Source organism: Arvicola amphibius, chromosome 3 (assembly GCF_903992535.2).
Source record: "Arvicola amphibius chromosome 3, mArvAmp1.2, whole genome shotgun sequence".
In the NCBI taxonomy this organism is placed as follows: domain Eukaryota; kingdom Metazoa; phylum Chordata; class Mammalia; order Rodentia; family Cricetidae; genus Arvicola; species Arvicola amphibius.
In genome coordinates, this window is record NC_052049.1 from 112,254,558 (window position 1) to 112,278,391 (window position 23,834).

The following is a 23,834-nucleotide window of genomic DNA, read 5'->3' on the forward strand; positions in this document are numbered from 1 at the left end:
TGAGGAATGACTCTTGTGGGGACACCTGTGTTCTGGGTTAACCCATTGTTGTCCCACTGTCCTAATCACTGAGGGATAAAAAATGAACAATCCTCTAGCAGGCTGAAGAGATGGCATAGTAGTTAAGAGCACTCACTGGTATTCTGAAGGTCCTGAGTTCAATTCCCAGCACCCACATGGCAGCTCACAACTGTCTTGTGCCCTCTTCTGATGTGCAAATGTACATGCAGACAAAGTATCCATATACATAAAATACATAAATAAATCTTTTATTTATTTTTTTTAAAAAAGGCTGTGTGGTGGTACACACCTTTAATCCCAACTTGGGAGAAAGAAGCAGGTGGGTCTCTGTGAGTTTGTGAGTTTGAGGCCAGCCTGGTGTACAGAGTGAGTTCCAGGATAGCCAGGACTGTTTCACAGAGAAACCCTGTCTCAAAAAAAAAAAAAAAAGAAAAGAAAAGAAAAGAAAAAGAAAGAAAGAAAGAAAGAAAGAAAGAAAGAAAGAAAAAGAAATGGACAAAGTTCTAAAGCTTCTCCTACAGAAGCTAGATCCCATTCCCTTAGGCCTGGAACACTTTTGGTTCCTTTAAACTACCTTGGTTTATCCTCACCAACAAAAACACAAAGCCAGATATATATGGAAAGACTGCATATGTGTGCATATATATATATTTACTTATTTATTTGGACAGTGGCGTGCTAAGGTGCTCATATGGAGGCTAGGGGACAACTTCCTGGAAATGGTTCTCTCCTTCTACCATGGGGTTTTGGGGATCGAACTCAGGTTGTCAGGCTTAGCAGCAAGCCCTTTTACCAACTGAGCCATCTCACCAGCCCACTGGGAAAGACAGTAACAGGACATTACAGTGGCCAGGAACCAGTTCCCAAGTTTCTAAGGTGTCCACAGAAGAAAAATATAGCTGATATCCAAATCCTCATGCCGTATAACCCTAGAATCATAGCTAGCCTGAGTTCTCGGTGGCTTTGATGCTAAAAGGCTCCACAGCATCACTTTCTTGAGCAGAAATTCATATTTGCAGCACAGGTCCTCAAAACTTCTCCATAACATCCTGTGGAGACTTGGGCTCCCTCATGAGCCTGCCTGAGGTCTCTGCCCACGCCTCTCTGCTGGAGGTAGGCTCATGAGAATGGAAGAAGACACTGGAAGTCCTGCAATCAGTGGTATCTGAATCCTCCAGCTCCTGCTTCCTGCTTGGAGAGACCATTCCTGGCTTCTGCCACCTCAGGGTGCAGAGCAAGGGTAGGAAAGCCACTAGGCAAATCTGTGCCAAGCAGGGGTATCCTATAGCAGCTCTGAGGGCAGGGTCCAGTCCTACACAGAAAGGAAGGACAGAGTCAGTCTGGGACCGGAAGAGTTCATTTTCCTGCCCCAACATGCTCGGACTGCTCAGGAATGGGACTTGCTTCAGGATCCTTCTGTCCCACCTCCTATGGCCTACAGTTCCCTCTTGCACACCCCTCTCAGCTCTACCCAGCAACCCTCCTCTCTGCCCTTCTCACAGTTCCGTCTGTCTCTTTGATTTCACCTTTCCGGACTCCGAGGAGATCCAGGCTTCCAAGTCCTGCGGAGTCCTAGCTGCCAGCTTCAAGCAGAGGGGTGGTTCAGCCTCAGTCAGTTGCTGAAGCCTATGCAGGTCGTTGTCTCCACCCACAGGATATCCATTCACCTCCAAAACTGCATCTCCCATTTGCAGCCCCGCGCGGGCAGCTGAGCCTCCTGGGGTCACCTGGCAGCATAGGGGGAACACACGGAAGCATTTGTTATGTGTTCTAAGGCTGGGCATGCAGGCAGGCAGAGGAAGGTAGGTGATAGGTGATGGAAAGATTCCAAGGCACCTGGGAAATGAAGAGACAAGGCCTACTGGCCACACAGCAGAGCTTGAATCCATAGCCACCTCCGGGCCCAGGGTACAAGAAGCATTGGCGGGAGCCCACAGGGCTAGAAGGCTCAACTATGTCTTCAGCTGCAAAGTCCTTGGTTTCTGCCAGAGGGGAGGCAGCAATCTCTGTGTTCTCCAAGAAGAGGAGGGGAGACAGCCGTACCTGGGGTGGGGAGCAGACAGAGCAAACCCGTGGCACTTGAGCCTTGCTCCATCCCCACCCGCCCCTACCTAACCCGGTCACTTGCGCACCATGTTGAAGAAGCGGTCAGCCTCAGGATCGACGACAGTGAGGGAGACGCAAGAGCCCTGTGCTCGGATCCTGGACACCGTTTCCTCATGACACAGCCCGTCCACGCTTTCCCCAGCCACAGCCACCAGGCGGTCCCCAGCCTTCATGCCAGCCTTGTCAGCTGGCAGTCCTGGGTCCACCTCCCATAAGAACTGCCCTAGGACATAGACGACATATCACTGCTCCTCCCTGGCTCATCCCCATGCTCTCCCAGGGACTAACCCCATAGTACATGAGAGGATGCCCAAGGGCTGTGGCTCAGACTGGGGCACCTCTCAAGATCACCGAGAAGTGTGCAACTGAGTATGTATGACCATCCTAAGGCCCAGTTCCTACCCACCCCTAGGGCTGCCACTTACCGAGGCAACCGTCCAGGCCCTTCTCCTCCCGGAGCAGGAAGCCAAAGCCTTGAGGCCCTTTTTCTATGTTTAGACACCGGGGCTTGGCGGGCAGTGCCCAGCCCTCTGCCAGGGGCGCAGCAAGAGGCATTCCCAGTTGACGACACCGTTCCTCGACCTCCGGCGCTGCCACCAGCAGAGTCACCTGATCGCCACTCTGCCAAAGCTGTGGGGACCCAGGAAGAGTTTAAGAGCTGGCCATCAGCATGGGGATAGAGAGGCAGATCTCCTCAGCACCTCCTCCCAGGCCCAAGGATGAAGACGGGCCTCTCACAAACTATAGAGAATAAAAGAGGGGTGGCATAGACAGACCCTCAGGTCAGGAGGTGGGGTTACCTTCCTACTGAGCTGACTGGAAGTGAACTTCTCCACACTGACCCCATTCACTTCTAGCAGCCGGGCCCCAGGGGGCACCCCTGCCCTCTCAGCGGCTCCTCCGGAACTGAGAACCAGCCAGAAAGAACCCCGACATCCTAAAGGCAGACAAAGGAACTTCCAGTCTACTGCATGCAGAGACTGGGTTTCCCATCCCTGACTGCCCCATCTCGGCCCCTAAGCTCACCGTGGGTGATGCTGAAGCCAAAGCCACCTTCATCTTTTACTACGTGGCACAACCGGGGCCTGACTGCCGATCCTAGGGTAGGACAAAGGAAGGCATCGCTCCCCTGCTGAGCACGCACCACATCATGCACATGCTGTGCCAAGACTGTCAGCAATACCCGGGGACCACTGGCCCGGATGTGGCGCACTACCTATGAAAGGACATGGGAGTGAGAGAGGTTCGCCCACTGGTGAAATCCCAGGACCCATTAGAACTTGTATTTTCACTGTAGAAATCAGCTCTGTAGGTGCCTTTATCAAATCTTTCTAGTTGGGCACCTCCAAGTCATGGGGTCTAGGGAGAGTGAGGCTTGGCCCATGCATTAGAGTGCCCAGGCAAATGTCAGACTCCTCTTCCTCTCAGAAGTGCTATGGAATGTTCCTCTGTTCCACAAGGAGTCCCGGGCCAGCCTCACCATGGCGTAGTCCTCATGGTCCACAATGTTATTGTTCACCGCTAGGATCCGGTCTCCTTCCTGGAGACCGTGGCGCTGGGCAGAGGAGCCTGGATCCACCCTGTACACCACATGGTCAGCCTTGCCCAGTTGGTACTGCAGATGGAACCCAAAGTTCTTCTGCTCCTCTCTGCTCAGCAGACAGAAGCGAGGCCGTTGCAGGTTCCAGGGATCTGGAGGAGGAGGTGGGTAGGTAACCAAAAGGGAGGGGGGCACAGTTCAAGTACAGGACCATCAAATGACTGGTAGCCTCTGCCTCCTGTCAGGACTGGGTGGCTTCCAGCCAGGGAGAGCCTGGGCTTTATAGCTGAATGGACGCTGCATGGGCCAGGTGACTAAAGCCAAGGGAGAGCTGCCCCCTCTACCTCCTCCGCTCAGTTGCTGATATCAGAGGGAGTCAGCTAGCGGTTACCAAGGAGACAGAAGGCTGTGTGGCACTGTAATGTCTTTAGGGAAAGGTAATCGTTGCCAGGGGTGAGGAGGTTACCAGACTGAGCCTGGTCTTCAGCCAGGGAGAGGACAGGATTGTCAATGCCCAGCCTTGGATTAAATTTAAACTTCCTGTAAGGAGGCAGGAGAGGCACGTAAGAGAAGTGTGTAGCTGGACTGGGGTCCCAGGTCCTACCGGAGGTGCTGATGGACAGTTGAGAGCCTCCCTCTCTAATTCTTCTTCAACCCTCACACTACTTACAGAGTTAACATGGCCGTGTCTCGAAGATCTGCTGGACAAAGAGGGGTAAGAGTAGAGACACATTCCTCCCCAAGATGGGACTTCCATAACAAAAACCTGAAAGGGCTTAGGAGAACCCCCAAACCCTGTCATTCTGCTCCGCTATCTTCACACACAGGGCTGTTGAGTCTCCTTTATTTCTCTTCCCAGTTCTTTGGCACGTAAATCTAAGCCTATCAGCACAGGGTGTGGACCAGGAAGATAGGCACACATGCTCACCTCATTCCTCTTTCGTTCTGTCTGTTTGCCTCAGAGCTACAAACCCCAATACCAAGTGTGTCCTAGACCCAAAAGATCCTAAATCTGTCCCCTCTGCCGCTGCCCCAGAGTCCCCTTTCGAGGACATCTCCCCTCCTACCTGCAGTTGCCTCCATAGTTGGATCAGTGACCCAGGACTTAAGAGTAGGGACAAGGGTCATTCTAACCAGCTGACCCTCCCACCTGCCCCCTCCTGAGTCACGCCTCCTTGAAGACGCTGCAAGGAAGCAATGGGGTAATGGTTAACAGCAAAGGGCCTTATTCTCTGGAAAGTGTGTGTCTACGTTTCTTTTGCCCTCAGTCCTGGGTCCTACCTTTCTCGAGAGAGCCTCTAACTGACCCAGCTGTTCTTACGTCCAGAAAAAAAGTAGCTCACTGGTCATTGGAATTCCAAGCTGGGGGTAGTAAAAACAAAAAGGGTGATAGGAATGCTAAGGCCAGCGCAGACAACCTTATCCCAGGGTCTTACACACAGCCCCTCCAGCAACAAAATTATCTAAAGATATTGGTGTCTCTCCCTTTGGCTATCAGACTATTCAAACAGTGGATCCCAAAGAACTGGAATTTCTCCAGGAATCTGAAGCTGGGGAAGAGAAAAAGATGGAGCCCTCCCTCCCTGATGCCAGCCAGAACTTATCTCCCAAGAAGAGGTGTCACACAGTTCTGACAATTTGTCAAACCACCGCACAGGACAAACTAGAGCAGAGTCAGTAACCCAGTTCTTTATTGTGGTTGGAGACCACAGTCTGACACGACTGTTTTATACACATATCTTTTGCCCTCACTGTATTTGAACCTAAATTCCAGGTCAGGATCCTGAAAGATGAGTTGAAGGGTGGAGGAGGCCATATCTTCCTGATATGGCCACCTGAGAGAAATCTCCTTTCTCCACTTTTCTAAGATTGTTTGTTTGTTTTGTTTCGTTCTTTTGAGACAGGGTTTCTCTGTGTAATAGCCGTGGCTGTGCTGGAACTTGCTCTGTGGACCTGGCTGGCCTTAAACTCACAGAGATCCACCTGCCTCTGCCTCCTGAGTGCTGGGATTAAAGGCATGCACCACCACTGCCCGGCCACTTTTCTAAATTAAATATATGTATTTATAGCCAGGAGTTAGTGGCGCATGCCTTTAATCCCAGCACTCGGGAGACAGAGGCAAATAAACTCTAATTGAGATCAGCATGGTCTATGGAGTTGAATTCCAAGACAGCCAAGGATACATAAAGAAACCCAGTCTCAAAAAAAAAGTGTTTGTGTGTGTGTGTGTGTGTGTGTGTGTGTGTGTGTGTGTGTGTGGTATGAGAGGGAGAGAGAATGTGAGAGGGTCACCCAGAGGCCAGGAGAGGGTGTTGGATTCTCTGCAGCTGGAGTTTAAGTGGTTGTGAGCTCCCCCACCATGTGGTGGCTGGGAATACAACTCCTGCCCTCTGGAGGAGCAGCAAGAGTTCTCAACCTGCTGAACCTTCTCTCCGGCCTTTCTCTATTTTTTCACTATTCTCTTTTTAAATAGTTTATCCAAGATTAGTGGCAGAGCTCAGCTTGTTAGGGCTGCCAGAGCCCAGGCATCAGTACTAAAACTCCACCAATACTACTGCCTTTGAGTCTAGAGGCCAGGAACTATCCTCAATAGAAGGTAAACCAGACTAACCTTTTCTTGGCAAGGAACAGGGGATCACAAGGAGTGGAAGACACACAGCTTTTTAATAGCAGCAAGGTGAGCACACTTATCTCTAGTGGACTTGGAGCCGTCGATACCTATGTTGTTCAGAGGACACGAGGCTGGAAAAAGCACCAGTGTGAGGGCATTTTGTGTCCAGAAGTGAGCATAAGGCAGGAATGGGAAGTCATCTATACAGCTGCTGGGTGGCAGATCCCCCAGCATAGCAAGCATGAGAGGTGTGCCCCTTGGTAACACAATCAGAGGAAGGAGAGACAAGATCGGCGGTGGTGGGGCCACAGGGAAATTTGGCCACTCATGTGTCATATTCTTCTTAGTCCTTCTAGAAAAAAGAAGTGACGCTGGGTGGTGGTGCCACACACCTTTAATCCCAGCACTTGGGAGGCAGAGGCAGGGGGATCTAAGTGAGTTCAAGCCCAGTCTGATCTACCAAGCAGTTCTGGATAGCCAGGACTTTACACAGAGAAACTCTGTCAAAAAAAAAAAAAAAAAAAAGACATGCTCAATATCCTAGCCAAGCACCAGAGCATCAGTTCACCACATTTGACCTTTGACCATGGGAAGTCTAGCTTGGGTCCTGGATATATTTGTGGGTTGGGGCAGCACAGTTGTATCTATTGCTTTAACTGCAGATCTTCTGGAAGGAGCTGTGCGTGCCAGGAAGCCACAGAGGAAAGGGTTTGGATCCAGTGGTCCCACAGCTAGGTCACAGCTGTCACTGTCTCAGCATCCAGAGTCTCCCAGCTGCTCCAGAAGGGTCTTGACCTCGCCTTCCACTCGAAGCAGCTGAGCCTTGCGCCAAGGATTAAGGGTGGCGCCCCGACTGTCTTCCAGATCCCGAAGCAATAGCTTGAGATGGCTCTGGACCCGGGTCGGGTCCCAGCTGTTGAGGTTGCGCTGAACTTCACTAAGGATCACTGACCAGTACTCAGACACCGCCGCTCCTTCTGTCAGCGAGGCCACAACCCGGGCACCACCTTCGCCCGAGCCTCCCAAGTCCCGCAGGACCTGGCGACCCTCTGAACTCAGCTCATTGAAGTAGAGGCTGGTGGGAAAGGGTTAGAAGGATGTCATTCATTGGGGTTTTGAGAAGACCCAAGGTGGATAGACAGAGAGAGAACCAGGAAGCCTTATAGCTCCCTTCAGGCTGGCGAGTGGGGGGGCCAAGCCTCTATAACAAGAGCTGGGGACATAGCTTAGGTGGTAGAGTGCTTAGCCTGCACAAATCCCTAGGTTCACTCCCTAGCATCACAAAAAGAATCTTCAGTAATCCAGAGACAGAGGTAGAAGCCGATGGAAACATTTAGTGTGACCAGGGACAGCAGTCCCTGGGAGAAACGGTGGTAGGGAATCAGGTTAAGGGACAATCACAGAGCACTGGCTTGGCACTGGGTAAACCAGGATAAGAAAGGGAACACAGATGGCAGGCTTGGGTCCAGAGCACTCCCTGGGTAGGAAGAACATAGTGAGGAGAGGGGAAAGCGGGGCAGGGGTCTGGGGGCAGGAGACCAGCCAGGACTTACTGCAGCAGCTCCAGAGATGGGTGCTCCCTAGCGGCCTTCGCCAAGGCCAGAGCTGCTGCGTCCCCAGCACCGTTGTAGGCCACGTTCAGTTCCTGCAGTTGCCTGTTGCGGTCCAGCTGGGCAGCCAGCAGCTCCAGCCCCTCATCTCCGAGGTCCGTGTGTAGCAGGGACAGGTGTGTCAGCGAGGTGTTTCCTGCTAGCCCCTCCATCAGTAAGGCAACCCCTGCTGCTGTCAGTGGGTTGTTGGACAACCTATGACCACAGCAAGGCAAGGGTGGAGGTAAAGCGTTGTAGATACCCAAAGTGGGTGTTAGGACTTTGGCCAAAGGGGGGTTCGTGTGGGTTGGAGAAGCAGAAATGGGGCCCAGAAGAAGGGGCGGTGAAATGAGGAATGGCCCTTACCCAGGAGGGGGAGTCAGGGGAAGCAGGCTTCTCTTCCCCCTCCTTTCTATTTCTCTTGCTTCCTGACTCCCTCCCCTCTTCTTTCCTTATTAGTGCCCTTCTTACACCTTCCTTTACTGCCTCCCCAGTCTTTGGTCTTCCATGCTGTCTAATTCCACCATCTTTCTGCCCCCCCCCATAAAAAAACCACATTTACTTATTTTGTGCATGTGTGCCTGCGAGTGTGAGGTGAGGGAGGAAGCTACGGAGGCCAGAGGACAGCTTGCAAGAACTGGTTCTTTCCTTCCAAGCAACTTGTGGGTCCTGGGAATTAAACTCAGTTTGTCAGGCTTGGCAGCAGCCTCTTCTACCTTCTGAACCAGCCTTTCTTCTTCCTCGCCCACCTCTCCTGGTTCTAATCAGGAGCCAGGACCCCCAGGCATCTGGGCTCCTAGGAAATCAGCCAACAACTTGGAAGCAACTAGAGAGTATCCAGCGTGATGGTGAGTCTGCAGGGAACGGGACTCTGTTGCCAGGCAACTGGCTCAGGAATTGCTGCAGCTTTCCTGTCCCCGAGGCTAATATTAGCCAGGAGCAAGGCTTTCTCAGCACCCACTCCTGGTGTCTTCCTTGCTCCTTTCTTTATATTACTCTTTCTTTGTTTCTTTTTGAGGGACAGAGTCCTGACTGTCCTGTAGACCCTGCAGGAACTTGTTCCGTAGAACAAGGCTGACTTTGAAATCAGAGATCTGCCTGTCTCTGCCTCCCGAGAGCTGGGGTTAAGGGCATGTGTTACCACCTTGCTCCTTTCTGTTGCTTGTAATGGACCTGGGCAGGAAGCTAACCAGGGCCCAGACAACCTCTTTTCTAGAGCCAGAGCAGGCCTGTGCCAGCCATGTTGTGAGGCAGGGTGCTCACCATGTCCGAGGCCTCCCCCCAGTCCCCCTCCCACCCCCCCTTCTCCCCAGGACACTCACCGCAGAGTGGTGATCTGGCATTGGCTGTGAAGCAGCAGGTCTCGGAGGTCCCTGCAGGCCTCGGGGCCCAGGCCATTGAGTTGCAACCTGGAACAGAAGGGTGGCCAGAGGGGAGGCGCGAGACAGGAAAAGCGGTTGAGCACGGAGTCCTCCTATGGACCCTGCCTCTCCCTCACTAGCCTGCTTCCTGCCATCAACACCTTTCTTCCCTCACGCTGCTCCTGTTGCTCTGCCCGCACCTTTTCCATCCAACTCTGCTGTGGTCTGCTCCATCGGGGGCCATGAATGGAGGCTTATGGTTGTACTGCAGGGAGGTAGGGCCTTGAGAGACGGAGCCTGGTTTGAGGATCAGGTAGGGGATCTGCTCATGGAGCAGACTGGCTGAACCTGGAGGGACTGGTTCCCACCCAGAGTGGGTGGTTGTCCAGCAAGCCTCCTTCGTGTGCCTGGACTTCTCCGCACACAGCTGTTTCCTTCTCTGTTCTGCCATGTTGAAACGCAGCCTCGGTGGCCTTCATGAGATGAACCTTTAGCCTCCAAAACTATAAACTCCTCTCTCCTCCTTGAGACAAAGTCTTTTGTTAAGACTTATGTATTTATTTTATGTATGACTGAGTGTTCTATTTGCATGTATGCCTCTTCTCCAGAAGTGGGCATCAGATACCACTACAGATGGCTGTGAGCCACCATGTGGTTGCTGGGAATTGAACTCAGGACCTCTGGAAGAGCAGTCACTGAGCCATCTCTCCAGCCATTGTAGCTCAAGCTGAACTCAAACTCACAGTACTCCCCCTGCCTCAGTCTTTTAAATGCTGGGATTAGGCCTAACCTCAGGTGTTGTGATAACAACAGAAAGCAAACTCATACACTGTCCCCTGGCCTTTCTTCATTCATTTGGACTCCCTAGCGCCTTCTCTGCCCGGCTACTTATCCAACCCCCTCTTCCCTTCATGAGTGTACCTAAGGATTAGTCCTCACCCCAGTTTCCTGGCCCGCAGGAAGACAGGCATGAGAGTCTGTAGGCCGGCAGGATCCAACTGGCAGGAAGCCAAGTTCACTTCATCCAGTGGATGCGTTCCACTTCCTAGTACTGCGGCCACCACTGTGCACTTGAGCGGCGTCATGCGCACACCTGCTAAATTGAGCTGGCGCAGGGAGCCCAGCACCTCAGCTGAGAAGCGCTGGTTCTGGAACTCATAGTGAAAGAAGAGATGGTCCAGAAGCTCAGAGGGGGGCAGCACCTGCCGACCCATCTTTCCCAGTTTCTTCTTGATGGCCTGGGCATTCTCCAGGGCATCCAGGTTCTTGATGGGGCAGCCAAGCTGAGCCAGCACCGCCCGATTGTGGGCCGAGAGAAGTCCCCCCATGAACATGGGAAAGAGCTCAAAGACTTCATCCTCAGGGGGCTCATCTGGGTGACGCCGGGGGCCCTCCACACCCAGGATGCTGGCACCCATCTGGTCCAGAACATCGTCATTGTAGTAATCCTCCTCCCGGAACATCTCCAGCACCATGGCCTGCGCCACCGCCTCCCGATTCTTACTCACCATGCGCCCAAACACTCGTGGAACCACCTGGAAAAGAAGTATGGGAGGGGGTGTGGATTAACCACGGATTCCACACATCCAATCAGCTCCCTCTAGCTGTTCTAACCTTGGGATCGTCCCTCGAACTCAGAACGCCATTGGCCAGATCACACTACTCCTCCTTCTCTGCCACCCTCTATGGCTCCTTACTGGTTGAGAGGCAAACCCCAAATATTTAGTCTGGAATAGGAAACTTTTCATAATGTGGCCCCTAATGGACTTTTCTAGGGTCATCTCTCAAACACGTGTTTCATGCACTCCAGACGTTAGGGACCTCCTTCTTTTCCCTAAGCACCTATTCATTTCCCAGTCCAGAAGGTGGTGGGGAAGAAGGAATACTTGCAGTTGTACCCCCACAAGGGGTCAGTTTTGGATAGCTCGTGGATATCAGATGCGTCAGGATACTCAAGCCCCTTATGTAAAACTAGTATTTATATATAATCTATGCACACCTAACTATATCAAATAATCTCTGGATTATTTATAACACTTAACACATTGTAAATGCTAAATATAGAATGATTATGTGGTAATTATTTATGCTAAATAAACAGCACTACATTGTGTTGAAAAAGACCTATATATGTTTAATACAGATACCTTTTGTGTGGGCAGAGGATTGAACCCAGGGCTTCACACATGTTAATCACATGCTCTATTGTGGAGCCACAGTCCCCAGATGCATCTTAAAAAATGATTTATTTTATTTTTTATTTTATGTGCATGAGTGTTTTGCCTGCAGGTATGCACCACGTGTATGTATGGTGCCTGTGGAGGTCAGAAAAGGACATTGGATCCTCTGGAACTGGAGTTATGGATGGTTGTGAGCTACCATGTGGGTGCTAGAAATGGATCCCAGGTCCTCTGCAAGAAGAAATACTCTTGGGGCTGGAGAGATGGCTCAGTGGTTAAGAGCATTGCTTGCTATTCCAAAGGTCCTGAGTTCAATTCCCAGCAACCACATGGTGGCTCACAGCCATCTGTAATGAGGTCTGGTGCCCTCTTCTGGCCTGCAGGCATATATTGTATACATAATAAATGAGTAAATATTAAAAAAAAGAAGAGGTACTCTTAACCAGGGAGTCATCTGCCTCAACCTGTCCCTTGCATTTCTTTTAAAGATTCATTTTATTTTTAATTATATGTATGCACGTAGGTACGTGCACATGAATGCAGATGCCTGAAGAGACCAGAGGAGGTTTGGCCTTCCCAGACCTGGAGTTATAGGTGGTTGTGAGCCACTAAACATAGATTCTGGGAACTGAACTCAGGTCCTCTCCAGAGCTGAGCCATCTCTCCAATGCTCTACAATCTTTTTTCAAATGTTTTCTTCTACCTTTTTTTTTTTTTTAAGACATGCTCTTACCCAGCAGTGGTGGCACACACTTTTACTCCCAGCACTCAGAAGACAAAGGCAGGTGGGCCTCTGAGTTCAAGGCCAGCCTGGTCTACAGAGCAAGTACCAGTGCCAAGGTTGTACAGAGAAATACAGTCGTGATAAAAATAAAAATAGGCCGGGCGGTGGTGGCGCACGCCTTTAATCCCAGCACTCGGGAGGCAGAGGCAGGCGGATCTCTGAGTTTGAGGCCAGCCTGGTCTACAAGAGCTAGTTCCAGGATAGGCTCTAGAAACTACAGGGAAACCCTGTCTCGAAAAACAAAAATAAATAAATAAATAAATAAATAAATAAAATAAAAAAATTTAAAAAATAAAATAAAAAATAAAAATAACCAAAGACAGGCTCTTACTGTTGGAGTCCACATTAGCCCTGACCACCAGGTCCTCCTCAGTTGGCTTCCAGGGTACTGGGAGTAGAGGCAGGTGCCACTAGGCCCTGATAGTCAAATAGTTTCTTGCTCCTGCTCTTGTTCTTCCTCCTCCTCCCCATCTTCTTCTTGTCTTCTTGAGATGGGATCTTGTGTCCCAGGCTAGACCTGGAATCTCTATATAGCTGAAGATGATTTTGAATTACTGATCCTCCTGCCTCCACCTTCCAAGTTCTAGGATCAGAAACACACGCCACTATATATCGTTCCAACACTTGCAATCTGCAGCAGAATGCATACACAGACAGCAGATGCAAGGGGCTGAATGTTAAGCCACGCTGTTGGAGAGTAGGCTGGGTGTTATGAATATATCAACAGTTGTCATCATCCGGATCATCCCAGCAACCATGATTGATGTGGCTCCTGCTGCTTCATGGTCCTGTGTGATCGCCCCTGCCAACCTCAGTGCTGGCATCCTGAGCCTCCACCCCTGCTCCCTCTGCTCCCTTCCGCACAGTGCAGAGGCTCCCCCACAGTGTGGAGGCCCCCCTTTTCCAGCGCCTCCATGATGCTGCTTGCTAAAGTTCCTCCCACCCCAATTGTCCTCTTGACTAATCCTACAGAAATCGGTTTAAATGCTCTTCCAGAAGGTTTTCCTGACTGCTCAAACCAGGTTCGATTATCTCTCTTAGACCATCAGAACTTTTCTTACACTCTTTTATCATTTTTCATTATGTAGGCATGTTGACTTTTGTGTTTGGTTTATAAAAACCAGAAAAGGCAGGAACCTGCAAAGTCATTAATTGATTTCTCCAACAAACCTAACACATTGCCCAGTGCACAGCAAGTACTGAAATATTTGACAGAGAAATGAATGACATGTGGGGAGGGTTGCTATGTCACCTCCCATCCTGGCAAAGAAACATGAGGCTGTTTGGTAGTCTCCACTGTTGTTCATCATCTCCTTCCTTCCTTCCTTCCTTCCCCTTCCTTCCTTCCTTCCCCTTCCTTCCTTCCTTCCCCTTCCTTCCTTCCTTCCTTCCTTCCTTCCTTCCTTCCTTCCTTCCTTCCTTCCCCTTCCTTCCTTCTTCCTTCCTTCCTTCTTTCCTTCCTTCCTTCCTTCCTTCCTTCCTTCTTTTCTTTCTTTTTTTCTTTTTTGCTTTGCAGGGGTTTTTCAAGATAGGGTTTCTCTGTGTAGCCCTGGCTGTCCAGGAACTCACTCCATAGACCAAGCTGGTCTCAAACTCAGAGATCTGCCTACCTCTGTCTCCCAAGTGCTGGGATTAAAGGTGTGTGGTGCCACTGCCCAGCTTATTGTTCCTTTTCTAAATGTGAGGTTCTTGCCACAGAAGTGACAGTACCCAATATTGATCCGGGAACAAGACCAGATAATATCATTGTGTGAAGATGAATCAATAGGGCCGTCATGAAGAGGACTGAGAATGCAGGTCAGTGACAGAGCATCGCCAGGCGTGTGTAGAGTCCCAGCTCAGAAGAGAGGGGTGTGAGACTGCGTGTGCGTGTGTGTGTGTGTGTGTGTGTGTGTGTGTAGGAGGGTGAGACTGTGTGTGTGTATAGAAGAGTGGGAGACTCTGTGTGTGTGTGTGTGTGTGTGTGTGTGTGTGTGTGTGTGTGTGTGTGTGTGTGGGAGGGTGAGACTGTGTGTAGAGTCCCAGCTCAGAAGAGAGGGGTGTGAGACTGTGTGTGTGTGTGTGTGTGTGTGTGTGTGTGTGTGAGATTGCATGTATGTGTATGTAGAAGCCCAAGACTAACCCCAGGAATCATCCTCAATCACCCTTTCACCTTGCTTTGGGGGGCAGGGTCTCTCAATCAGACTGAGCGCCCACTGCCCAGCTTGCTCTAGGGATCCCTGTATCTCAGCCTTCGGAGGTGGGATTCTGTGTGGTCCACCACAACCATTCAGCACTTGCATGGGTTCTGGAGATCCAAACTGAATCCTCATGCTTGCACTGCAAGCCTTTTCACCATTGAGCTATCTCTCCAGCCCAGTGTCCTCAAGACAGACAGAGATTGGAGCAGTGTCTCCTCTCCAGACCTCTAGGGCTGATTTGCAAACAAAGGAAGAAGCAGTGAAGCATCTGGCAGACATCAGCAAGACCGGCTCCCACCATCCCCCCCAGGAACATCCCATATCCGCCTGGCTCGGCTCGTGGCATCGCTCTCAGGCCTATTGGCTGGTTCCTAGAGTGGACCGGCAGCCAGGATGGACTGTCCTAAACCAATTACCTATGTCATTCATCCTCCCGGTACAAATGAATAAATGGCATCTGCTTTATAAACCTGTCTCCGGTGATTGAGTTAGGATGAGTCATTGCTCCTGGGGCCTAATCTCCCCTGAAGGAGCAGACACAATTGAGTTTCTGGGCCTGGGGTTACTGAGGATGTAGCTTGGTGGTAGAAATGCTGCCTAGCACTTGCAAGGCCCTGGGTTCAATCTCCAGCACCACTGAAAGAAAAGAAAAGTAAGACATTTCTGGGCCTGCAAACTGGACTGCCATGACCTCCCAGCCGCAGGGAGAAAGAAAGAAAGAAAGAAAGAAAGAAAGAAAGAAAGAAAGAAAGAAAGAAAGAAAGAAAGAAAGGAAGGAAGAAAGAAAGGAGGGAGGGAGGGAGGGAGGGAGGGAGGGAGGGAGGGAGGGAGGGAGGGAGGGAGGGAGGGAGGGAGGGAGGGAGGGAGGGAAGAGAAAAGAAACCCTTGTTAGAAATCCATGTGGGATTGTTTCAAAAGTCCCTGTAACCTCAATTTCCCTCTTATTCCCCAAGCCTTACTGTGGCTTCTTTCTCCCCATTCCTTAGACCTCAATTCCACTAAAAACCAAATTTCCAGAAGATTCCAATGTATACAAGAGGCAGCCCCTCCCCACTGGGAGAAGAGCAAGAAGTGTATACAGATCATGAGGCAGTCTGGAATCCTGGGAGGAAGGAGCAAGGAGAGAGTGTGTGTTTGTGTGTGTGTGTGTGTGTGTGTGTGTGTGCGCGCACGTGTGCATTGGTGTGTGTGTTGGTATGTGTTGGTAGGTGTGTATTGGGTGGTATTGGATGTGTGTTGGGTTTGTGTTGATGTGTATGTGTGTGTGTTAGTGTGTGTTTTGCGGGCAGGGATCTTTACCTTGAGCAAGTTGAATAGCAGAGGCAGAATCCGCAAGGGCAGCAGCTTGGCCACGATGCCCAGTACCAAGCTGACATCCTCCCCAACACGGCCCGCAAACTCAACCGCTTCTTTGCCCACTCGCTGCAGGGCCGTCTTGCGTAAACCCAGTACAATGTAGAGGGCAGCCAGGTATTCCTGCATGGCGGGCACAGTAAATACAAAGGCACCCAGGTGTCCTGGTTCCACACACGGGGCTAGGAAAAACCTCAGGGCATCTCGTCGGAAGATCTGCAGCAGCTGGAATTCTTCCTCTGTCTTGATGCCAGCTTCCAGGCAGCCACGGACATCCTCTTCAGAGAAGTAGGTCTTTCGGGAGGACACCCCCTCGTAGGCCAACTTTCCCATAGTTCGGGCTGCATAGGCCATCAGGGATAAATTGGAGGGGTGGGTGCTGTCCAGTGTTTCCCCACTAAAGTTCAGACGCAGGAAGCTGGTATAAATGCTTGTGAGGGTCTGGCCAGCAGGTGTAGGAGCATGCAGGAAGTGCAAGGTTGCACACACAAGCCAGCAATAGGAGGGCAGGAAGCAGGCAGCGGCAATTTGGTGGTGCCCCTCCAGGTTTCGAGACAGCATCTGAATCAGGTTGTCCCGCTGAGCCGGTGTGGCTGAGACACCTGCACCCCCTGCACCGTATCCACAATCAGGCTGGTTAAGGCGGAGCTGGAAGTAGAGCTTCTGCAGGTTGGTATCGGAGAAGCCGCAGATCTCACCATAGCGGCCCACATACTTGCTAGGGATACGGCCAATGGCCGAGGGCCGAGTGGTAACCAGAATGCTGGCCTGAGAAGGATAGGGTTAAAGGTCATGAGAGAAACTTCTGCATCTCAAGAAGCCTGATAGTCTCAAGCCCCTAAAGATGGACCATCCAATAATGAAGGGGACCATAATTATCAATATTATAACTCACAGTTCTGTGCACAGTGGCACGTCTTTAATCCCAGCACTCAGTAGGCAGAGACAGGTGGATCTCTGTGAGTCAAAGGTCAGCTTAGTAAAGACAGTGAGTGCCAGGCCAGCTAAAATTACACAATGAGAACCTTTCCAGAAAAAGTATCAATACTAATTACTGATTATCTACTATGGCCCCAGGCACTGAGCTAAGCTCTTAATATGGTATCTCACTTAACCCATACAGAACAAGGACACAGACATTTGGGAAGGTAAATTGATGGAGGCGGGTCTTCTATCAATCTGTTGATTTCATTGGTTAATTAATAAAGAAAACTGCTTGGCCTAATAGGTTAGAAAACAGGTGGGTGGAGTAGATAGAACAGGAAGAAGGAAGTGAGGTAGAAGGCTCAGTCAGATGCCACGCCTCTCCTAAGTTAGGCAGACTGCCTTGCCTCTCCTCTCTGAGAGAGATGCGATGAAGCCAGCTGCCAGGTCAGACATGCTGAAACTTTCCTGGTAAGACACCGTTCGTAGTGTTACACAGATTATTAGATATGGGTTAGTCAAGTTATTTTCTGTAAGAGGCAGAAAATAATGGGCCAGGCAGTGTTTAAAAGAATACAGTTTGTGTGTTGTTATTTCGAGGCATAAGCTAGCCGGTGGCCAGGAGCCGGGCGGCCATGAGTAGGGCGGCAGGAAGCCTGCCCACAGCTCATCACTACAGTAAATGACTTGCTCAGGCTCACACAGTTAGGAAGTGGAGGGGTCAAGGGTGAACTAACCTAGGTACTGCACAACAACCACATCGGCCAAGAACATAAAATTCCCTATGGAGCAGGTTAAGGGGCAGCAGTGGCAGAGTGTGGCAATGGGCAACCCACCTCAGGAAGCATGTATTTGCGGAGCAAGTTGACCATGATGGCAGCTGGTGCCCCGGGTTGCTCTGGGTCATTACAAAGCCCTGTGCCTGCCAACCGGAAGTCAAGGTTGAGACGCTCCAGGCCATGGAGCACAAAGAGCAGGCGGGATCCAGCAGCAGTCATCAGGGGCAGTACCTCCTTCAGGGGTGTATAACGCTGGGTCACAAGTTGGCACAAGGAAGCCGGGCTCGAGCGCAGGGATGACAAGTCCTCACAGGAAAAGGGGATGAGCAGCTCAAAGGCAGGCAGCCTTCCATAACACCAGTCCAGGACCATCTTGCGTACCAATGTGCTCTTGCCGGTACCTACGGTCCCGTACAGTACCACTGTCTGCACGCGGCGCCCACAGGCGTCTGGGTCAAAGAGCTGAGACAGGGCCAGTGGGGGCTGCCCAGCCTGGGTTCGTTGATGCCCTGTGGCCAGCTCTGCGGATGGGCGAAGCAGCTCATCTGGGGTGCTCTCGCGGATCACAGGGTCAACATGGACCGTGTCTAGAGCAAAGGTCGGTCCAAACTGACGCTCCTCTCTGGGCAACCGGCTAAACCACTCCATGAGGTTCCGGCGATGCCTTTTGATGGCTTCTGGATGAGAAAGCAAAGGGAATGGGTCAAGGCAAGCGACTGAAGATGCTAATTCTTCTGGCCCAGCCAAGGTGCTTGTATATCAGGGTAAGGAGTCAAAACAGAGCTCAGGGATACAGGAACCCATTTTAGTATGGGCACACAGAACTCCTTTAACCGATAGATTACTCGGAAGGTTTAGAAGCCTCATGACAGAAAATAGGGAGCCTCTGAATAAATTATGCAGAGCCTGGGCTGACTGACTTCCTGACTTTCTCTCTGTATAGTCTTTTTTTTATTTATTTATTTATTATGTATACAATATTCTGTGTGTATGCCTGCAGGCTATAAGAGGGCACCAGACCCCTTTACAGATGGTTGTGAGCCACCATGTGGTTGCTGGGAATTGAACTCAGGACCTTTGGAAGAGCAGGCAATGCTCTTAACCTCTGAGCCATCTCTCCAGCCCTCTCTGTATAGTCTTAACCTGGCTACTGGACCCGAGATTGCTGAAGGTAGGGAGAGAATGTCTCTGTAAGTGCTTTGTGTGTGGCCCATGTGCACAGGACCAGTGATGCACAGACGATGAGAGGGAAGGGGACAGGAAGGGAAGGATCACCAGTAGATGACAATAATAGATCTCCTGGCCTTCCTCATTCTCTCCCTCCTTCCATTCCAGGTCCTCTCCTGTCCACACCCCTTCTTTACCAGTAGCCGAGATGCTCTTGAACAGCTGTCCATGCCTCCCTGGTGGGGGAACACTGTCTGCTGAGTTTCCATGGTGACGAATAAAGGCTCTGCAAGCAAAGACATGGAATGATCTGGAGTTTAGAACTGAGCTCAACCCTGGCATAGGTTTAGTCCAGTCCAGTCTGCACTTTCTAAGCTGAGACCCTGACTCTTACCCTGACCTAGGATCGGGGCCTGGCCCCTCCAGCCGTAATGGCTGCCTGCCTGGGACATTGACCTCTGCCAGCTCTATCCCACTCCCCAATGTTATGTGTACCTACATAACCAATCTAAGCCAGCTTCCTCTAGATGCCAGGGACGTTGCCTCCCTACCGGCCCACCCTCTCTCCCAACAGCACATTCCAACCATTCCCATTGCCTGAGATAGCTATGTCTGTCTGTGCTCTGAGGTACGATACACCCAAGTCTCACCTAGCGGGCCTAAGAGGATGCACCCCTCTAAAGGGCCAACTCCAGTGGGTCAGGAAGGAGATATGCTCATCTACAGAGAGAAGAAAGAGGCGGCATCTGCAGATCCCATCCACATCGCCCCACTAATACACACCCCAACACTGATATCAGATCCCCTCCGATTTGCTCTTACAGTAGCATGTGCTATTTCTAAATAGCAGTTGTTACATAATCTTCTATTTAGCCATATGATTATTTGATTATCATCCATTTCCCCTCCACGAGCACAGGGCTCACATCTGGTTTTAGTCACAATTGTACACCAAGAACCTAATCCACGGTCTGGTACACAGCCAACACGCCGCTAACGTCTTGGGTGAAGAATCAGATTGATACAGTGAGAAGGGGCCCACTCAGCACCCTTGTCTAAAGATGGGTAAAAGAGGCTCTGGGAGGTGAGGTGACATGCCCAAGGACACCAGCTATAGTACCACACAGCGAGGACTAGCGCACCTCGTGTCTGGATCCCTCCTTTTTTGGAAGCACCATCTGGACCCTGAAAGCAGAAAGGAGGGGTCAAAACAAATCTGAGTTTCCTGCTTACCTGATAGCCGGGATGTTCTTCCCAGACCTGAGCCCCAAGAGGTCCTGGGCAAATGGCAGCCCCACCTCATCCTAGGAAAGTCAGAGCCTGGAACAATTAGAACCGCCTTCTTTCTGGTTCCCCTGCAAAAAGAATAGTGTGAATGGGGTTGGCAAGATGGTTTGCTGTGTAAAGGCTCCTGCTACCAACGCTGAGGACCTGAGTTCAATCCCAGGAACACTGGGTAGAAGGAGAGAAATACTCCAGAAAGTTGTCCTCTGACCTTTGTACACACCCCACACAATAAACAAATGAATAAATGTATAAAAGAAAAACTTGTCAGGTGGTGGTGGCACATGCCTTTAATTCCAGCACTAGGGACTCAGAGGCAGGAGGATCTCTGTGAGTTCAAGGCCAGCTTGATCTACAGAGTGAGTTCCAAGGCAGCCGGGTCTACACAGAGAAACACTGTCTCGAAAAACAAAAAGTAAGGGGAGGGCCGGGCGGTGGTGGCACACGCCTTTAATCCCAGCACTTGGGAGGCAGAGGCAGGCGGATCTCTGTGAGTTCGAGACCAGCCTGGTCTACAAGAGTTAGCTCCAGGACAGGCTCTAAAGCTGCAGAGAAACCCTGTCTCGAAAAAAAAAAAGAAAGAAAGAAAGAAAAAAGTAAGGGGAGGAGGGAGAAGAAGAAATAAAGAAAAAGAAAGAAAATTTAAGAACAACCAATAATGCAAACTGAAAAACAAAACAATGAATGTATGGCTATCACCACCAGGTGGCGCCTCAAACCTTTCCCTCTCTCTCTCTCTCTCTCTCTCTCTCTCTCTCTCTCTCTCTCTCTCTCTCTCTCTCTCTCTCTCTCTCTCCCTCTCTCCCTCTCTTCCTCCCCCCCCCTCTCCCTCTCACTCACACACACACACACACACACCCTCTCCAGACCTTACCCCTAGCATCTAAGAAGGAGACATCTCCCAAGGGAGGCTATACCTGTCCTCAGATATCAGCATGTTTGAAAGGGTGGCCTGGCTTCTAGCTCTCCTCAGCAAGAATAATCCCAGCCTGAAAGATTCCATTTCATCTCCTACCACCTCCTGCCTCCCCGCTGAGGTTTCACAGCTGCCTTTGTCCAGACTTCCAGTCCGATCAGCTGCTTTTGGGTTTTATTTGGCTTGACTGCTAGCAAGCTCAGACAGGGGTATTGTGCTCACTTCCAGCTCCTTTTCTGAGCCTAGGTTCCCCCCCCCCCACTCATCACTGTTTATTCCCTTCTGCCTTTGTGCCCCAGCCATCAGATCATTTGAGCTGAGTTTTAATGGTTTTATCACTTTATCTTCTGACTTTTATGTAAGTCACCTTTAAGGTTGGCATAAATAATCAATGAATGTGTGAATGAACTTCCTGCTTGATGCGAGGATATGCTCATACTTCACTCAGGCCAACCTGGCCTCATCAGTCCCCCTTGTCAGTTACTTACTACAAGAGCTCCTCCAAACTCTGGATTCATACTGTATTTCCTGGCTTTTTTTTTTTTTTTTTTGAATTCTCTTTCCCTTCAGGAGTGGAGACAGTCTTACAGATGCCTCCCGACGACCTACTGCTGTGTGTCAGCCCACCATCACCCCAGAACTTATTCGGATCCTTCCAAGTCTTACAGGACCCCACTTCCTCAAGGTCTCTGGGCCTTCACACTCTTGGCCTATTCCGACCCCTCATTCCCTGCAGAAACCAACGCCCTAAATTTATGCTATTTTACAGCTACAAATCCCAGGCCCACACAAGCGATTTTCCTAGGTTTGCCGCCAGCCCACTCCTCATCCTCCAGGACTACTGGATTCTTGCTCTCACCTGCCTAACTCAGTTCAGACACTTTGCTTTAGCAGAATCCCAGACACTTCGAAGATTCTGCTCAAGGTACTCTCTCCCAGTATCTTCTGGCCCCCTCCGCCATTTGGCATGCCTGTGCTCCTATCCTGTCGTGGCCTTCCTCACTGACACTGGGGCTGAAAGAGGGGGCAAACTTGGGAAATGGCTGCGTTGAGTAACCTGCTTTAGTAGGGCTAGCCAGAGCAGGAGCTGGCTAGGCTGTTAATTAGGCTGGGCACAGGAGTCACGGGGCCTAGAGAAAGGACCTGAAAACCTGGCATATCTCATATTGGCATCAGCTCCAGGTCCAGAGTCAAGATAAGACACGCAGGGTTTAGGATAACTATCTAACCAAACAGTTGTCATGACACTAATCAAAAGTAGGGAGCAACAAGAAGTTGCAGAGCTCCCCCACCAACAGCTCTCCCACTTCTACTTGGCTTCAGGGAGTAAAGTGAAGCTGCCAGAGGCCCACAGTCAGCGCCCAAGCTCCGGCAGAACTCCCAATGCCACTTGCCCACTCCCGCGACCCAGCAGCCCGACTCTTGCTTCCCCGGCCCATCGCAGCAGCCCAAGCGGGGACTGGAGGAGCGATCGAGCCAGCTAGGCCTTTACCCAGGCTGCCCAGGCCCTGGTGCCCGTCGCCGCGGCCCGGAGGGGTGGAAGCCGGCTTCTCCCGCTGGCTCCCAGCGTCCCCGGCTCACTCTGCACTGCACGCCTAGCCCGCCTCCCGAAGTCAGCCAGCGCGCAGCCCGGCCCACTCTGGCATCCCGCCCGGCAGGGCACCAAAACGCGCACAGAGCGGACACCAGCCGAAGGGGGCCCGAGGAACCCGCACCGGGGGAGGGCTCCGGCCCCACCCGGCCCTCCTAGGACCCGGGTTCCCGTACTGCCCCCTGCAGGTTCCCAAGCGTCAGGCCCAGCTGATGACCTCATCTCCACCTCCCAGTTTGAATTTGTTGATAACGCCCATTTTTCAGATGAAAGCTCGGAAGCGCAGAAGGGTGAAATGACTAGCGCAGGTTGTCCCATTTGGAAGTAGATGAGTCAGAACAAGAGCTCCAGGTCTAAGCCTTCTTCACTCTGAGATATTCATCCCCAGGGCCTCCTGACCTCTCTTCCTGGTCACAACCGTAGCTTACCTCCACGCACAAGACTAAGCCCTTCTTGGGTCCTCCTTTCTGTGTCATTCAGCCCCAAGACCTCTGGGGGGACCTCTGGTAACTTTGGCCAGGAAGGAAGACTGGGGACTGATAAACAGTTCCTACTCCAACCTGCTCTTCCTGTTTGACATCCAGTCATGGTTTAGCCCTGGGACTTCCGGGCCCTAAAAACCCCCACCCTCATCCCTTCCATTCAAGCAACACCCAAGGCTCGAGTAACTAGAATGTCAGAGCCACCCATCCCCTTCAGCCAAGGAACGCCTCCACATGCAAACATGGGTGTGCGATGTGCAGGGAACAGACATGAAACAGAGAACTCAGGAGAAAGGTTCCTCGGGGCAGGGCTGGGAAGAGGCTTTTATGGTCTGCCCTCCATTGGAACAGAAGGCAATGGTGACTCTTTCAGCTGGGCCAGCACTGAACCCTGGGTTACCAACCAGAACAAGTCGTGCAAGGACCAACCATGTTGACAAAGAATGCTCTTCAAAGGCAGAGGCAAACCATTAGGAAAGCCTAGAAGAGGAAGTTACTACCTGCTTCTAGCAGAGACTGTGACTGAGCTGGATGTTAAAAAGTATGTCAGAAAGGCATAATGGGCAGTGTGGAAAATGGCGTATTTGCATTTGAAAAGAAGTCTTTCCAAGATTGGAGATCAGCAGTTACAAGCACTGATTGCTCTTCCAGAGGACCTGAGTTCAATTCCCATCACCTACGTGGCAGCTCACAACCATCTCTAACTCCAGTCTCCGTGGATCTGACACCCTCTTTGGCTTCTTTGGGCACTGCATGTATGTGGTGCACAGTTATACACACAAACAAAACACACCCCACATACTTTTTAATATTAAAAAAATAATAAAAAGTTCTTCCAGAGGGGTTGAATGAGGATGAACATTTAATAAGGGCCTGGGGGCTTCCTCTAGCTTTACTCTACTTAACCTAGCCATGGGAAGCCAACTGTCACCTGGCCACAATTAATAGACATTGCTCAGAGCAAGC

The 23,834-nt window shown here is 51.0% G+C and overlaps 2 protein-coding genes across 4 annotated transcripts; both read right to left on the reverse strand.

Moving 5' to 3' along the window:
• Positions 1-527: 527 nt before the first annotated feature.
• On the reverse strand, positions 528-6,614 carry Pdzd3 (PDZ domain containing 3). Its single transcript, XM_042054712.1, has 10 exons — positions 6,325-6,614; positions 4,134-4,312; positions 3,608-3,819; positions 3,154-3,343; positions 2,928-3,064; positions 2,553-2,757; positions 2,154-2,350; positions 1,858-2,064; positions 1,548-1,748; positions 528-1,333 (listed from the first exon to the last, which is right to left on the reverse strand). The coding sequence occupies exons 1-10, from the start codon at positions 6,612-6,614 to the stop codon at positions 1,304-1,306; spliced, it is 1,848 nt and encodes a 615-aa protein (XP_041910646.1). The 3' UTR covers positions 528-1,303.
• Positions 6,313-22,908, reverse strand: Nlrx1 (NLR family member X1). 3 transcript variants are annotated; one of them, XM_038324040.1, is made up of 10 exons: positions 22,815-22,908; positions 19,829-19,950; positions 19,246-19,315; positions 18,793-18,881; positions 17,486-18,105; positions 15,672-16,493; positions 10,168-10,763; positions 9,190-9,276; positions 7,832-8,083; positions 6,313-7,353 (listed from the first exon to the last, which is right to left on the reverse strand). In XM_038324040.1, the coding sequence occupies exons 2-10, from the start codon at positions 19,896-19,898 to the stop codon at positions 7,032-7,034; spliced, it is 2,928 nt and encodes a 975-aa protein (XP_038179968.1). In that variant the 5' UTR covers positions 19,899-19,950; positions 22,815-22,908; the 3' UTR covers positions 6,313-7,031. The 3 variants fall into 3 exon arrangements, with proteins under 3 accessions (XP_038179968.1, XP_038179966.1, XP_038179967.1); XM_038324038.1 differs by lacking the exon at positions 22,815-22,908 and adding an exon at positions 22,288-22,543; XM_038324039.1 differs by lacking the exon at positions 22,815-22,908 and adding an exon at positions 21,655-22,251.
• Positions 22,909-23,834: the final 926 nt, after the last annotated feature.

Bases quoted from the DNA above. Each gene is read 5' to 3' on its own strand.
- Pdzd3 (XM_042054712.1), bottom strand. From the start codon at position 6,614: ATGACACATGAGTGGCCAAATTTCCCTGTGGCCCCACCACCGCCGATC. The intron at 2,758-2,927 runs GTAACCCCACCT...GGGTCCCCACAG, and splicing joins CCAGTCAGCTCAGTAGGAAG to CTTTGGCAGAGTGGCGATCA. The intron at 2,065-2,153 runs GTGCGCAAGTGA...TCCCCACCCCAG, and splicing joins CTGACCGCTTCTTCAACATG to GTACGGCTGTCTCCCCTCCT.
- Nlrx1 (XM_038324040.1), bottom strand. From the start codon at position 19,898: ATGAGGTGGGGCTGCCATTTGCCCAGGACCTCTTGGGGCTCAGGTCTG. The intron at 10,764-15,671 runs GTAAAGATCCCT...CTTCTTTTCCAG, and splicing joins TGCTATTCAACTTGCTCAAG to GTGGTTCCACGAGTGTTTGG. The intron at 8,084-9,189 runs GTGAGTGTCCTG...CTGTGGTCATAG, and splicing joins TGCCAGATCACCACTCTGCG to GTTGTCCAACAACCCACTGA.